Here is a 15,528-nt window from a genome sequence, read left to right as displayed (position 1 = left end):
TACTTAATTCGGCCAAGTCATCGTCCCTCACTGGTTTCTCCTCAGCAGCCAGAGGCCTCCGAGGAGAGGAGAGGAGATGACGAGGGCGAAGACGACGACGACGATGAGGAGGAGGAGGAGGAACAGGATGGGAAGGGAGGGGAGGGGATGTGTAGGAGTGACAGGGACCAAATTTGAGGGCGAAATGAGGAGTAGGTGGCATATCTTGAATGAAAACGCGCATTCATGGCAGATGTTTGCGAAATCTCGAGAGATTTTGACGTTTGCAACAGGTCCGTTTGTGATGGGGAAACAGCGAAGAGGGGAGAATGTGAGAGATTAGGTGCATGATTTGCCGACAACCTTGGAAGCCTTCTAGTTTCCTGTTCCTCGTCTTCTTCTTCATTGTTTGCATCGATGCTAAAGACGATGAATTTGTCAAACTGGTCGGTCTAGTCCCCGTCAGGTCACGCGGCATGTGCGTTGAATGCGTGCGCTCATGTTGTGAGCAGAGACGAGGCTCACCTGCTGCCGTCCTGCCTGCGAGCTCTTGCCAAGATTGTTCACGCCATCGTCGTTCTGGACGACTGCTCAGTCGATGGGAGTGCGGAGGTCGCGTACAGCCTGGAGGAGGAGTGCAGGATAGAGAGGGTGGAGCGATCAAGAACATGCAGGACCGATGGGGGATCAGGGGTCGTCCTGCCGTTCTGGGGGAGCGAGGCCGATCACAGAGCGTATCTACTGGTGATGATACCTTGTGTTGTGAAGGAGCTTGACAAGTAGGGAAGGAGCTTGGGAGGAGCGTCGGAGGAACTCACTTCCTTGCCATTGATGCGGATGAAGTTGTAAGACAGCAGGGCGTTGGAGGAGACGACCACAGTTCTGACAAGCGCTCCAGGTTGTCGTGGGAGAGGGAAAGATGGGAGAGATGAAGGAGTTCAGAGACATGTTCTTGAACTTGAAGCCAGGAGATCTATTGGTCCTCCACTACATCACCATGTTGTTGCATATTGGACGGCATGCAGTTTGTTCCGCTTACTCCTCTCTTCAGGTTTTCATCATCCAAGGAGTACCGAAGTGACAAGTCAGACTTCAAGGCCGTGGGGTTCGTTGACCAGCATCGTGCAAGGTGTTGTCTCAACACTCCTCACATCTTTCCCTTGTTCCATATCTCATAAATCAGCATCATTTCTGCTGTTATCAGACGTATCGCCTTTTGGCACCGTCATATTCATCAACAGAATTCAATCCCTTTACACGTACCAACTTTTTTCCATCTCTCACATGATTCAACCATCATCCATCTCTTACACCTACCTCACACTATCAACTTCCTCCTCCTCTCACTTCTTCCTCATCTCTGACATGCTCCCGGAAGATATCGCAGGAAGGCAGGTGATGACCCCTTACATACACAGAGGATACCTTTCTTCGAGCGTCCCGGAAAGGTTCTTACATGTTTGCTACTGCCACGTTGTCCTTTCGTCTCCTCAATCTACTTCTTGCAAGGTGTGGGAGTTAAGATTCGACCAGAAAACTCACCCGCCCTCGGTCGCTGTGAGTAGAAGTTTTCCTCCTGTTCTGCGGAACTCGAGCGATTTGTCTCCAGGTGCTCCATTTCGGGTTCAGCAACCTTGCAAACGCAAGGATGAAGAATGTCATCTACAACTTCTTCGACATCGTCTGCTGTAAACTTCCTGGAGTGTGTTTGTGATTGAGCAATCAGATCTCATCTACCCTGAAGACGAGAAGAGACATGAACGATGGGCTGGAAAGTCAGGTGATGAAGGGGAAAAACTGTCTTTCCATCATCCAGTCCCTCTGCTCTGATACCATCAGCCTGAATGTTGTTCTATCAATTTTGTTTCCTAACTATCGCATACCTTCTCAAATGCTCTCCTCCCCTCTCCTCCCCTCCCCTCCCCTCCTTCTCCTCTCTTCCTATCACCACATGTTTCTAATCTTGTCGCTTTGCAGGGTTTAACATCAGCATCGGAATCTTCGATCATTCAGACTCGTCTGGCTCGTATGCCCCGCCAATGGGAAAGATGCCTGCAAGGTAAAAATAACTTCCATGCTCTTATCTCCCTACCTCTCCCTCCTCCCTCCTCCTCTTCCTGCCCCCTTCCCTCTCTCTTCTTCTCCTTTCTCCTCCTTGCCATCACTCTTGCTCTCTTCCCTTACCTTCCCCTTCCTCCGTATCTATCGTTCAGCGCCTCTCCTCCTCCTCCTCCTCCTCCTCCTCCTCCTCCTCCTCCTCCTCCTCCTCCTCCTCCTCCTCCTCCTCTACCTTACCTTCTCCTCTACCTTACCTCCTCCTCTACCTCCCTCTCCGCGTCTTCCACTCAACATTTTCTTTAAGGTTGGAATTTCAACTTTGAAGCCTTCGAAACTCCTCAAGTGGCAGAGTGGCGAGAAATGCTGGTTGACTTCTAACCATCGCCCTCCCCCCCCGCCCCTCCTTCACCTTCCCCTCCTCCTCCTCCTCCTTCCCCTCCTTCTACTCCTACTTCCTATCCTTTTCATGCTCCTCCCCTTCCTTCTTGCTTCCCTTTCTCTAATCTCCCCATCCACTCGCTCCTCGTTTTCCCAACCCCCATCTTGCTCTGCCCCTCAGTCTCCTTTCAGATTCTCGCGTGGTTGAGCAGGGACGAAGGTCCTAGCAAGTTCAGCGGACTAAAATCTCTCGAGGTACAAACCCAAAACTCCTGCTCCTCCTCCTCCTCCTCCTCCTCCTCGCTCACCTATTCCCTTTCATTTTCCAGTCCTCCTCGCTCTTCCTAGGCTCCTATTTGATTCCCCCGCCGCCGCCGCCGCCCTCCCCCCTTCCTCCATCACCATGCTCCTGCTGCTCACCCTCCCCCTCCTCCCCACAGCTCCCTTCCATCTCCTCCTCCTTCCCTCCCCTCCTTCATCCTTTGCTATGGCCATCGCCCCCCGTCCTCGTCGACTTCCATCTGCCTCCTGCGCTAACGTCAAGCTCGCAGCTTCTTCGACGGCACGTCTTTTCCTCGCTCTCTCCTCTAGACGCCAAGAGGACGCGGGCAATGCTGGCAAGACTGGAGGGAGCAACTTGACCCAGCAGTCGGTCAGGAGCGAGGGGAGAGGAGGAGGAGGAGGAGGAGGAGGAGGAGGAGGAGGAGGAGGAGGAGGAGGAGGAGGTCGACAGGATTGCTGCCGATGTTAGCGGGGAGATATGTGAAGGAGACTGAGGGCACAGGGGAGAAATGTTTTGTTCCACTTCATTGAATTTTCAGAATCATGATCCGAAGTACAACCCCAATGCAAACATCGTACAATTGATGTTGAGGATGAGTGAAAAGATGTATCCTGAAAGAAAAAATTATTGAAAGAGCTGGAAGATAGAAATGGAGGAGAGAGGGAGGAGATGGAAGTCAAGGAAGGAAGGAACAGGAGCACAAGAAGGAGAGGCGCAGGAGCAGGAGCAGGAGCAGGAGTGGGAAGACGAGGAGGAGCAAGAGCAGGAGCAGGAGCAGGTGGTAAGCAGAAAGAAAAATTAACTCACCGACGAGGAGGAGGGCGACGGGGTAGAGGAAATATACACTATTCTCCAAGAAAGGAAGTGCTGTTGGATGGAAGCAGTAAGGAGAAGTAAAAAAGATGAAGGAGAAATGTCAATGATGACGATGATCTTGAGGAGGAGGAGGAGGAGGAGGAGGAGGAGGAGGAGGAGCAATCATAGGAGCAAAGGAAAAAGTTCAACAACAATCAACATTCTACACCTTGATAGCCCAAAAAAGTGATGTAATGGTAATATCTGAAGGAGGATCAGCGAGATTGTTGCAAACAGACGTTGACAAGCACGCACCCAAATGCAAACAGGAAGAGAGAATTCGAAACGAGAGTTGCAAAAAATCCTCCTTCTGCCATCCCTTCGGTCAGAACAGCTCGGAGAAGATAAAGAAAGTCGGTTACTGAGAAGTATCGGAAGAAGGAAAAACTGCAAGACATATAACATGAGGAAGCTGGAACCGAGGTCAGTGGTGAGTCAAGGTGTACAGCAACTTGGAGGATCATTACAGAGGAAAGAAAGCGTTGCAATGGATATCGAAAGCATACAACCATTCCACCTGCAGTCCCATGTTAGTTGCTACTTAGCCGATGAAAAATCCAGTCGTAACCTTCTGCTCCACACTGTGAAGAGTCCTGACCCTCAAATACTTGTTGGCGATGGCCCTGCAAAATCCAATCATTTCCTCGCTCCTCATCTTCACCCTCCCCTCCTCCCCATGTTCACCTTCTCTACCCTCCACTCTCGCCCTCTTCCGCCTATCTCCCCTTTCCCCCGGGGCTGCCATCCCAGCCTCCCTCCCTCCCTCCCTTCCCTCTCTTCCCTCCCTCCCTCCCTCTTCCACACCATGTAAGAGTCGCCAGCAGAGCTCCAACGAACAAGAAGTCGAAGCAAACAGCCCCAAGGACCTGAGGGAGGGGAGGGCAAGTGAGAGGAGGAGGAGGAACACATTCAACTTCCACTCACCAGCCTTATGAAGGCTCCAGGGTTTGTGACTCGGAACGCAATGGTGTATGCGACAGCAGCAACCAACAGGAAGAATATACACAAGACCTGTTCACGGCAATCAGCAAGCTCTACTCCAACAGCTGTAGAAAGGAGGATCAGTCACCGTGAAACCAGGGTCATCCCTTGCCCACTGGTTCTTCGTTTCTGCTCCCACAGGGTTACTAACAGAGTTCAGGAAGAGACGCTATCTCCTCACGCTTATGGAAGCACGTGTGCTTATAGACGCGCTTCGGGTCGATACACAACGTGACCATCTGCCACGACGCGTTCTCAAGGTCCATCTGCGAGTATTTTCTGCAACCACCGTCGTCAGAAGCTCGGCAGTTGCACAAAGTCAGCCTGACATGGCTCTCCTGAGATAATCCGGAATGAATCCGCTTCTATGACGATAGAGTCCAGGGGTTGGGAGCATTTCTGCAGATTTTCAGGACAGAAGGCGGAATGGATTCCTGCAGCAGGGGGTGAGGGATGGGGCAAGGGAAACTCTCCGACGCACTCCGGGGCCTGCAGAACGGTCCCTCACTGCCAGCGGATGATTCTTCGCCTGTCTCCAGCTCCTTTCCACCGCACTGCCATACAACGATCAACAAATATTCGGAGCGATCAGATAGAAAGGTGGAGGTCTAAAGTTGGAGTCTGTGACATGAACTTCTTTGTAAAATCAGGGAATACTTCTTCTGTCTCCTCTTCATCCATCTCTTCTCCTCTCAGACATCTGTTGCCAGTGAACAACAATTTCGATCGGTCTCCTCAACTCATGATCCTAGTTTCTGCTTCCCTGTCATAACCTAAATTCAACTCCCTTCAAATCTCTCAACGTGTCAAAAAAGATGTTGAACATCATACCTCCAATCTCCACTGCTGGTCCTGTCCTCTTTGGTCTGACTCATTTCAATGTGTGCCACTGCCAAAATATGCTCTCCACCAGCATCATATTCCATTGTTTCTTCTCCCCACTCCTTCACCCTTCTCCTTTGAATTTATCTCTCTCCTGACTCCACACTCCACTCTCCTCCACTCTTCGCTTCCCTCTCCTCTCCGCCTCCTTCTCCCCAATCTTCTCCTCCCATATCGTCTCTTCTTATCTTCTCTCCTCTTCCCTCCCCTCTCCTCCTCTCCTCCTCTCCTCTCCTCTTCTCTCCCCTCCCTCCTCTCCTCCCTCATTTCCGCCAGCTGCGCGCCACGAGTATTTGTAACGAGTCATGTAACGGTTGTTGAACATAAAACACGTAACGGTCATAACGCACAGCGCCGCTCGGCCACAGAGCCGTCGGCCGGGCCGGGCCCGCTGAGTCCCGGTCGGACGGGCCGGCCGATGAGCATTGCCGATCGATCTCAATTCACTCTGGCAGGCTGCTACTACTTGTGCCGGCGTGGCCCGGCCCGGTACGAGCCTGAAGCCCGGGCCAACTCGGAGTCCGAGTGTTTCCTTTAGTACTCAAAACGAGTACGAGATGATTCAAGATGTTCTAAGGACCTCTAGTCGAAGCACCCTTGTTTTTGTCTCCCACCCCCAGGCTTTCGTTGTTGTTGTTGTTGGAGGAGCAGCAGCAGTCCTCCTTCTCCTCCTCCTGGGACCCTGTCGCGCTGCTACTTCTGTTCGTTCTCCTTCTCCTGCCCCTGCCCCTGCTCCTGCTCCTGCTCCTGCTCCTGCTCCTGCTCCTGCTCCTGCTCTTCCTGAAGTCCTGCCGCGCTGCTCCTGCTCCTGCTCCTACTCCTGCTCCTGCTCCTGCTCCTGCTCCTGCTTAGCATCAGCTGACAAGGGCGAAGGCTCGACCTGAGGAAGCAGACGAGGCGAGGGTTAACAAGGCTGTAGGAGAGCAGCACGTAGCGCAAGGTAGAAGCCCCAGTCGATGCTCTCAGAGTAGGAGAGCAGGAGGGCAGCCGGCGACCGCGTCTGCCTGCTGCTGCCATGGCAGGGACGGAGAGCGTCGATGTGCATGTCGAGCCTGCAGCAGCAGCTGGAAGCGTCCAGGTCAGAGCCCAGCTAGAGACGGAGGTCAGCCGGGGAGGTATTGGCTTCTGAGCTGGTTTATTGACCGTTGGGTACAATCTGTGCTGATGGGTCTAGCTAGCGTCATCAGTGAGTTAGCGGCTGACACTAACCTTCTCCCACGATCACATGCAGCACAGCCCCCTCCTGCTCTCGCTCTTCCTCCTTCCCATCGTTGACTTCATCCCCTGCTGCAGCAGGGTCTTCATGCGACACGCGCGTCATCTGCTTGCGCTTCCTCGAGATGACCGAGACGGCGCTGAAAGCTTTGTAAGCGTCCTTGCACAAGCTGAGAAATATCATGGGCATCATGGAGACGAGTAGGCAGACGATGAACGTCTGGTTGAGGGTCTCCGGCTTCACCGTCCAGATCGAGGCCGCCAGGAAGGACAAGCAGATGCCAAAGTTGCCGAGAGCTGCGAGCAGCTGCGACAGCCAAGCGAGCCAATCCAGCTGAGGAGTGAAGGCGACGAGCAAGACGAGGTCCAGCAGCAGCAAGCCTGACATGATCCCCGTCCTCGTCTCGTCGACCATCGGCAGAGACACAGTCAAGGAGTAGACGACTCGCACAGCGATGGAGTACAGCCCATACCACCACGCGTGCTGGCAAACCTCCTCCAGCAGCGCTCCGAACCGCTTCACGTACAGCCATGACGCCAGCTGCCGGTCTCTCCTCTCGTCGATCTTCCACGACCCCCGCGCCAAGACAGCGCTCATCGCCTCAGTGACCTCGGTCAACGGCCTCGTCCCCAGCTGCCCCAGCGCCTCCCTGGCCTCAGCCCACGCGACTCGACGAGACCTGGCGGTCCACACGATGTCTGAGGCACGCCCGCGAGCCACCGAGTAGAGCATGGCAGCAAGCTCCAGCAGCAGCAGCAGCAGCAGCACCGCTCCCAACACAACGTACATGACACACCCGCTGCTCGTAGCTAGAGCAGCCGACAGCGACAAGCCCTGGACCTGAGTGACGGCCACCGGCAGCTCCCAAGCTAGAAACGGAGTCGTCAAGACCTCGTCCGAGAGCTTGCCCTCCCTCCAGTACACGTACAGCTTGCTCACAGACACTCGAAGCAGCGACGTGACCACCAGGGCCCCAGCACAAGCCACGACCGTCGACAGCAGCTCGTTGTCAGACCGCATGGCGTCGGCGCACCTGGGGTCGTTGAGGGAGCTGGGAAAGAGAGGGAAGAAGTAGTAGTTGGACCAACGGAGCTTGCTTGCGAGCGAGTCGATCTCCTGCGTGCCTGACCCTCCGGCGATCCGATCACTGATGGAGATGAACTGAGTCTGAAGGATCAGAGACAGCGCCAACGACCCGCTCCTCCCCGACGAAGCCGATGTCGATGCTGACGTGGACGCTGACACGGACGCGGACGCGGCGGTACCGCTGACCGAGGAGACGGCTGGGAGGGCGGCGGAGACCATGGCGCTGGTGATCATGGTGGTGGCAGCGACGGCGGTGGAGGAGGCGATGAGAGTAGAGACAGCAGCGACTGTCCTCGGAGCCAGCGATGAGTTGTCTGACCTGAGGGGCCTCGGAGTTGTGTCTACAGCAGGTGGAGGGGTAGTGATGAGGGGAGCTGGCGGGGTGGTGGAGACTGGAGCTGATAGCTTGACGGTTGACGATGCAGGTAGTGGTCCGTTGCTCGTCTGATCGCGGCAGGCTGGTAGCGTCAGCGGGAGATAGTCATAGTCATATTGTTGCAGCAAGACTTGTCCATGCATGTAGCGTTTGTACATGAAACCCTCAAGGCCATTGTAGAAAGCTTTCCACATGCGGTTGTAGCATAAAAGCTTGTGACTGCCTAGGATGTAGATGATACGAGGCGAGAAGTTGTTCTGCACCGATATGTAGGCGATGGGGTTGTCGTAGAGATAGATTGACATCCAATCTGAGTTTCCAAGCCCGCGCAGCTCCGCTACGTCAAGCATGACGAGTCTGTTGTTAGAGAGGTCCAGCTGTCGCACGTTGTCCAGGTTGTCAAAGGCTTCTGCTTCGATGCTCGAGATCAGATTGCCTGACAGATCCAACGTCCTCAGCCCTGACAAGGACCTGAAGGCTCCTGCTGGCACTCTCGTGATGCCGTCGTTGACTATGTGCAGCTCCGTCAAGCCGCTGAGGTTGCTGAGAGCAGCGACCGGTACAGCCGTCAGACCGTTGTGGATGAGGTAGAGAGACTGCAGGCTCGGCAGCTGGTCGAAGGTGCCGGGCGGGAGCTGGTCGAGGAGGTTGTCCTCAAGCCACAGGACTCGCACGCTCGAGAGCGAGCTGAGCATGCCAGCATGGATGAGCGACTGATCGAAGCCGAAGAGATACAAGCCGGTCAGCTGACTCAGCTTGTCCAGCAGCTCTCCAGCAGCGCTCTGATCCTGGTCGTCGTCAGACTTGCACAGCCAGAGCTCCAGCAGCGTCTCGAGCACGCTTGGCCTCTGGGCAGAGAGGGCCTTGAAGGCGTCGGAGTTGACACCCAGCGCTCGCAGGTCGGGCTTGTTGTCCAGCAGGCTGACGTCGAGCGACGTCAAGGGGTTGTGGTCCAGCAGGAGGTACCGGAGGCTCGCGAGAGAGCCGAGCCCAGCTGGCACCTCAGCCAGCCTGTTGTGGCTCAACCACAAGTACTCTAGACCCGCGAGGGGCTCCAACACTCCAGCTGACAAGCTGGTGAGCTGGTTATCGTCAAGCGAGAGGTTGCGCAAGCCGGTGAGGTTGTGAAGCGCTTGGGCAGGCAGGTCAGCGAGTTTGTTGCTGGAGAGATCCAACGCCCGCATGGCGTCAAGGCCGGTGAGCGCGCCTGCCGTGAGACTTGTCAAGTGGTTGTCATGGAGGTCCAGCGTAGCGAGGGTCGACAGGCCTTGAAAGGCTCCGGGCGAGAGGCGGGTGAGGCGATTGTGATGTATGGACAAGGTAGTGAGCCGAGCAAGGCCGGCGAAGGCTCCTGGCGACAAGCTGGAGAGTCGGTTGTTATGAAGAGTGAGGGTTGTGAGCGATGAGAGCTGGGCGAAGACGTCGGAAGAGATATCAGCGAGCTGATTGCTGTGAAGATACAAGGCTTCAAGGCTGACAAGCCCGTCGAGAGATCCGGGCAGGAGGCCGGAGAGCAGGTTGTTGTTGAGGTAGAGCTCCATGAGGTCATGGCAGTCATAGAAGAGGCTGAGAGCAAGGCTTGCAAGGCGGTTGCTGTGGAGATCCAGCCGCCACAGACTATCAAGGCCGGCGAAGACCGTCTCAGGTACGCTCGTCAGCTCGTTGTTGTCGAGATACAAGCTTCGGAGGCTGGCAAGGCCGGCGAAGACCGTCTCAGGTACGCTCGTCAGCTTGTTGTAGGAGAGATCCAAGGTCTGGAGGCTGGCAAGGCCGTCGAAGACCGTCTCAGGTACGCTCGTCAGCTCGTTAGAGGAAACATTCAGATACTGGAGACTAGCAAGGCCGTTGAAGACCGTCTCAGGTACGCTCGTCAGCTCGTTGCCGGAGAGATACAAGGTCTGGACACTAGCAAGGCCGGCGAAGACCGTCTCAGGTATGCTCGTCAGCTTGTTGTTGTCGAGATACAAGTATTGAAGGCTGGCAAGGCCGTTGAAGACCGTCTCAGGTACGCTCGTCAGCTCGTTGTCGTATAGATACAAGGTCTGGAGGCTGGTGAGGCCGGCGAAGACCGTCTCAGGTATGCTCGTCAGCTCGTTGAAGTCTAAGCTCAAGCTTCGGAGGCTGGCAAGGCCGGCGAAGACCGTCGCAGGTACGCTCGTCAGCTTGTTGTCGTATAGACCCAAGCTTCGGAGGCTGGCAAGGCCGGCGAAGACCGTCGCAGGTACGCTCGTCAGCTTGTTGTAGGAGAGATACAAGGTCTGGAGGCTGGCAAGGCCGTTGAAGACTGTCTCAGGTACGCTCGTCAGCTCGTTGTAGGAGAGATACAAGGTCTGGAGGCTAGCAAGGCCGGCGAAGACCGTCTCAGGTACGCTCGTCAGCTTGTTGGAGGAGAGATACAAGTACTGAAGGCTGGCAAGGCCGGCGAAGACCGTCTCAGGTATGCTCGTCAGCTCGTTGGAGGAGAGATACAAGGTCTGGAGGCTGGCAAGGCCGGCGAAGACCGTCTCAGGTACGCTCGTCAGCTCGTTGCCGGAGAGATACAAGGTCTGGAGGCTGGCAAGGCCGGCGAAGACCGTCTCAGGTACGCTCGTCAGCTCGTTGCCGGAGAGATACAAGGTCTGGAGGCTGGCAAGGCCGGCGAAGACCGTCTCAGGTATGCTCGTCAGCTCGTTGGAGGAGAGATACAAGGTCTGAAGGCTGGCAAGGCCGTTGAAGCCCGTCGCAGGTATGCTCGTCAGCTCGTTGTCGTATAGATACAAGGTCTGGAGGCTGGCAAGGCCGTTGAAGACCGTCGCAGGTACGCTCGTCAGCTTGTTGGAGGAGAGATACAAGGTCTGGAGGCTGGCAAGGCCGTCGAAGACCGTCTCAGGTACGCTCGTCAGCTTGTTGGAGGAGAGATACAAGCTCTGGAGGCTGGTGAGGCCGGCGAAGACCGTCGCAGGTATGCTCGTCAGCTCGTTGTCGTATAGATACAAGTACTGGAGGCTGGCAAGGCCGGCGAAGACCGTCGCAGGTACGCTCGTCAGCTTGTTGGAGGAGAGATACAAGGTCTGGAGGCTGGCAAGGCCGTTGAAGACCGTCTCAGGTACGCTCGTCAGCTTGTTGGAGGAGAGATACAAGGTCTGGAGGCTGGCAAGGCCGGTGAAGACCGTCTCAGGTACGCTCGTCAGCTCGTTGCCGGAGAGATACAAGGTCTGGAGGCTGGTGAGGCCGGCGAAGACCGTCGCAGGTACGCTCGTCAGCTTGTTGGAGGAGAGATACAAGTACTGGAGGCTGGCAAGGCCGTCGAAGACCGTCTCAGGTACGCTCGTCAGCTCGTTGTAGGAGAGATACAAGCTTCGGAGGCTGGCAAGGCCGTCGAAGACCGTCTCAGGTACGCTCGTCAGCTTGTTGTAGGAGAGATACAAGGTCTGGAGGCTGGCAAGGCCGGCGAAGACCGTCGCAGGTATGCTCGTCAGCTCGTTGTCGTATAGATACAAGGTCTGGAGGCTAGCAAGGCCGGCGAAGACCGTCTCAGGTACGCTCGTCAGCTCGTTGTTGTCGAGATACAAGCTTCGGAGGCTGGCAAGGCCGTTGAAGACCGTCTCAGGTACGCTCGTCAGCTTGTTGGAGGAGAGATACAAGGTCTGGAGGCTGGCAAGGCCGTTGAAGACCGTCGCAGGTACGCTCGTCAGCTTGTTGTTGTCGAGATACAAGTACTGAAGGCTAGCAAGGCCGGCGAAGACCGTCTCAGGTACGCTCGTCAGCTCGTTGCCGGAGAGAATCAGGACCCGGATGCTAGCAAGGCCGGCGAAGACCGTCTCAGGTATGCTCGTCAGCTTGTTGGAGGAGAGATACAAGTACTGAAGGCTAGCAAGGCCGGCGAAGACCGTCGCAGGTACGCTCGTCAGCTTGTTGCCGGAGAGACGTATTTCAGTCAAGCTCCAAGTGTTGTTGAAGACACCTTCGTCTATTCGTCGAATGCCAGCATAGCTCAAATCTACTGACGTACACGTTGTCGTGCAATTTCCTGTCCTTGTCAAGTTCCCATCCGCTGATACTCTGAAGGTACATCCCCCGCAGGACCTGCTCCATAATGCAGCGGCCGGTGTGGCATGCATCATGCATGTACAGAGAAGGAGCACCAACAAAAAGTCATCGTGAACGTTCCAAGGGGTCTTGTGCATCAGTGTCTCAAAAGATGGTTGTCGCATGGTTGCTTAGTAGTCACTTGTTTCTGTGCTTTTCCTTCTCTGTCTCTCTGTCTCTCTCCCACACACTCTCTCCCTCCCTCTCCCTCGCCCTCCATCTCTATCTCCCTCTCTCTCTCTCCCTTTGTCTGTCTGTCTGTCTGTCTGCCTGCCTGTCTGTCTGTCTGTCTGTCTGTCTGTCTGTCTGTCTGTCTGTCTGTCTGTCTGTCTGTCTGTCTGTCTGTCTGTCTGCCTGCCTGCCTGCCTGCCTGTCTGTCTGTCTGTCTGTCTGTCTGTCTGTCTGTCTGTCTGTCTGTCTGTCTGTCTGTCTGTCTGTCTGTCTGTCTGTCTGTCTGTCTGTCTGTCTGTCTGTCTGTCTGTCTGTCTGTCTGTCTGTCTGTCTGCCTGTCTGTCTGTCTGTCTGCCTGTCTGTCTGTCTGTCTCAGCTTCTCTTGTATCTTTCTCTTACTTTCTGTTCGTCACAGTCTTGTGCGTCTTCTTCATCCCTCTGCTTTTCCCCTGTGAGTTCTTCCGCCTGTCTCTGTTATGTCACCAACTCCCTACCCACCCCTCGAGCCAAAGGGGCTCTTTTAGTGGCTTCACCCCTGATATTTACTAATATAACACCCCTACTCGCTGTACCCTACCCAGTCTTCCATGACAGATTGGCAACGGCAGGGGTACTTGTCGCATGTTTAGAGGGTCCATGGGGTATAGGGAATTATAAGATTGTCCTAGTACTGATTTTAACTTAACTTTGAGTAAACTGTTCGTACTGACTTCCGAGTTGGGGGTGAACGGTTGTCCACTGTTTGATCCCTAAAAGTTTGAAACTTTGGGGGATTGTTGCTTACCTAAAGTTTCAAAGTTTTCCAGATAATTCAATAGTAAACCCAATCCTCTTTTCTCAAAGTTAAAAAGATCAGTACGAGCTAGTTGATGCCTTCCGGACGCCGGCGGCGGGGCCCGGCGGCCCGGGCCCGGTGCAAAAGCCGCTCAGTCCGAGTCATCAAGTTCTGCCGCCGGCCCGGCCCAGCCGGCCGGTGACTCCCGGCGTCCAAAATATGGTGGGTAGGGATGCATTGTGTTGGGGTAGTCATCCTCATGGGGTACATGATGTACCCTATGTGATCTACTGGAGATCCATTCATATGAAGGGGTATGTGCATTAGATGGGGGGTAGGGGGTACTTCAGGAGGGGTGTGTGCTAGGGTGGGGAGGATTTTGCTGTAAGAAGCGGCCCCCCCGCTCCGTCAATGCGGCGATTGGGATAGAAAGAGGAGGAGGAGGAGGAGGAGGAGGAGGAGGAGGAGGAGGAGGAATGAAGAAGGGGGAAGAGGGATCAAGGACAAGAAGACGAGGACGTGAAGGAGCAGAGCTAGTGAACTGCGGGGAAGAAGTGGATCAGAGGGACTTGAAGGAAGATGTTTGTCAGGAGAGGGTCTCAGGACCGTAGGAGGTATGAGGGAAAGCATGTCAACACAAAGGGGTCAGAGGTAGATTCGTCATGTTTGTCGTGCAAGATGCATGAAGCAACAGAAGATAGTCGATGGTTGACGACCGTACCATCACCCTGCAGGGGAGGGTTGAAAGGAGGACCCTTTTTGTATCTTTTCGATTCCATGGTCGCATGCATGATACAGAGAGCTCAACAACAGTCATACGAGGCTTCACTGACGTCTCGATATTTCTCTCGATGTCCAGGCGCGGCATCAGAGGCGCTTCTCAGCACGAGGACTGGTCGAATCAAGTTACTCTCCCTTGTTGCGCGATGCTCCTCCCTCCTCCCTCCTCCTCGCTCTCATTCTCCCTCTCTTGCTTCCTGCTCCTCTCCGTAATGACGAGCAGCGAGGCGTTCTCTACCCCTCTGAGCTTCAGAGGAGCTCAGTCGATGCAGGCGCGGACGTGGGCAGCGGGGCCAAACCTCCGTCCCCTCTCTCCCCTTCACCTCGGTCGTCAGCACAAGATCTCGGCAGCCAGCGTTGAGGTCCATCCTGTCCAACTTGGAGATGTTGGAGGCAGCGGGAACGGGAGGGTCGTGACGGGGTGGTGGGGACGGAGCAACGTGGGGGGCCCTGAGGAGGAGGAGGTTCGTTTCTCCTTGTCGAAAGTGAGCCGATTTGCAAGGGCGGGAATGCTGTCCGTCGGTGGAGATGCATGTGAGGAGAGGAGAGGAGAGCAGGAGGGGAGGAGGAGAGGAGGGGAGGGGAGAGGAGGAGAGGAGGGGAGGGGAGAGGGGAGGGGAGGGGAGGAGAGGAGGAGACTTCTCGGACTCGTTCTCATCCTTGAGCACAGGCTTGATCGCCAGCGGCCACAGGAGCAGGAGCAGCAGGGCTGTCACAGACTTCTTCTTGATCGTCAACGTGGTAGTTTTCTTGCTGTAAGTCAAGGAGGGGAGTGCAAGACTCCCGTCGCAGTGACTGGGGAGCGAACACAGTCAGCTTCTCACCCAAGGGGCTCTCCTAGAAGCCGGAGCCAAGATCACGAGCATGATCGTGTACGAAAGGCAGTGAGTTCCGATGATGATGACGTGGTTTGATCCGTGACCTCATGTTGGTTTTAGGTACTATCGGCTTCTCACTCCCATCTTTCTCCATGGCTCGCTCTCCCACATCCTCGTCAACTGCTTCTCCCTCAACGCGATAGGACCACAGGTCCCATCCTGCTCTCTGACTGCTGCTGCTGCTGCTGCTGCTCCTCCTCCTCCTCCTCCTCCGCCTCCTCCTCCTCCTCCTCCTCCTCCTCGTTTACGTGCCGTCAAGATCTCATAATGCTGCTGCTGCTGTTGCTGCTGCTCAACAAGTGCTTATTTCACTCAGGTTGAGAGATACTTCGGCACAGAGAGGACAGTCATCACGTATGCCTGCTGCTCCTGCTGCTCCTGCTGCTCCTGCTGCTCCTGCTGCTCCTGCTGCTCCTGCTGCTCCTGCTCCACTTCCTTCACTTCCTTCTTTCCTTTCTCCCTTGGCCCTGCTGCTGCTGTCTAAACCTGTGCGTCTTTCTCTCTTTCTCTCTCTGTCTCTCCTCTCTCTGTTCTCCTCACTCGTCTCTCAAACTATCTTCCCTTCTCAGGTATCTCCTCGCTGGAATCGCTGGGAATGTCGCATCCTTTTACTTTGGACCAAAGGAAGATTCTACTTTTCTCTTCTCTTGAATCCCTGTCCCTGTTTCTGTCCTTCTACTCTCCTCTCCTCTCCTCTCCTCTCCTCTCCTCTCCTCTCCTCTCCTCTCCTCTCCTCTCCTCTACTCTCCTCTCCTCTCCTCT

At 55.2% G+C, this 15,528-nt stretch overlaps 5 protein-coding genes across 5 annotated transcripts in view; 3 read left to right on the top strand and 2 right to left on the bottom strand.

The window, feature by feature from the left end:
* Window positions 1–326: 326 nt before the first annotated feature.
* On the top strand, window positions 327–2,042 carry GUITHDRAFT_121395 (hypothetical protein; the record flags this gene model as incomplete). The annotated part of the gene is made up of 9 exons (XM_005819353.1): window positions 327–445; window positions 492–723; window positions 768–824; window positions 878–978; window positions 1,031–1,084; window positions 1,398–1,536; window positions 1,589–1,667; window positions 1,706–1,759; window positions 1,957–2,042. 9 exons carry the CDS (start codon window positions 327–329, stop codon window positions 2,040–2,042), a joined length of 921 nt encoding a protein of 306 aa, XP_005819410.1.
* A 776-nt stretch (window positions 2,043–2,818) lies between these two features.
* On the top strand, window positions 2,819–3,329 carry GUITHDRAFT_148635 (hypothetical protein; the record flags this gene model as incomplete). Its single annotated transcript, XM_005819352.1, has 2 exons — window positions 2,819–3,067; window positions 3,237–3,329. 2 exons carry the CDS (start codon window positions 2,819–2,821, stop codon window positions 3,327–3,329), a joined length of 342 nt encoding a protein of 113 aa, XP_005819409.1.
* Window positions 3,330–4,016: 687 nt separating this feature from the next.
* GUITHDRAFT_121394 (hypothetical protein) lies at window positions 4,017–4,931 on the bottom strand (the record flags this gene model as incomplete). The annotated part of the gene is made up of 7 exons (XM_005819351.1): window positions 4,017–4,070; window positions 4,122–4,176; window positions 4,358–4,419; window positions 4,478–4,564; window positions 4,623–4,663; window positions 4,716–4,813; window positions 4,864–4,931. 7 exons carry the CDS (start codon window positions 4,929–4,931, stop codon window positions 4,017–4,019), a joined length of 465 nt encoding a protein of 154 aa, XP_005819408.1.
* A 1,620-nt stretch (window positions 4,932–6,551) lies between these two features.
* Window positions 6,552–12,287, bottom strand: GUITHDRAFT_121393 (hypothetical protein; the record flags this gene model as incomplete). Its single annotated transcript, XM_005819350.1, has 2 exons — window positions 6,552–6,590; window positions 6,642–12,287. 2 exons carry the CDS (start codon window positions 12,285–12,287, stop codon window positions 6,552–6,554), a joined length of 5,685 nt encoding a protein of 1,894 aa, XP_005819407.1.
* A 1,674-nt stretch (window positions 12,288–13,961) lies between these two features.
* GUITHDRAFT_166710 (hypothetical protein) overlaps window positions 13,962–15,528 on the top strand; it is a 3,866-nt gene continuing 2,299 nt past the window's right edge. Inside the window, exons 1-6 of the mRNA XM_005819349.1 lie at window positions 13,962–14,422; window positions 14,559–14,643; window positions 14,701–14,772; window positions 14,827–14,917; window positions 15,083–15,120; window positions 15,336–15,390. Of these exons, the coding sequence (XP_005819406.1) occupies window positions 14,035–14,422; window positions 14,559–14,643; window positions 14,701–14,772; window positions 14,827–14,917; window positions 15,083–15,120; window positions 15,336–15,390 (729 nt within the window). The 5' untranslated portion in view covers window positions 13,962–14,034. The remainder of the gene's footprint in view (window positions 14,423–14,558; window positions 14,644–14,700; window positions 14,773–14,826; window positions 14,918–15,082; window positions 15,121–15,335; window positions 15,391–15,528) is intronic.

Source organism: Guillardia theta (genome assembly GCF_000315625.1).
Source record: "Guillardia theta CCMP2712 unplaced genomic scaffold GUITHscaffold_228, whole genome shotgun sequence".
Lineage (NCBI taxonomy): Eukaryota > Cryptophyceae > Pyrenomonadales > Geminigeraceae > Guillardia > Guillardia theta.
Note: the sequence above shows the minus strand (reverse complement) of the source record. Positions and strands in the feature narration are given on the sequence as shown.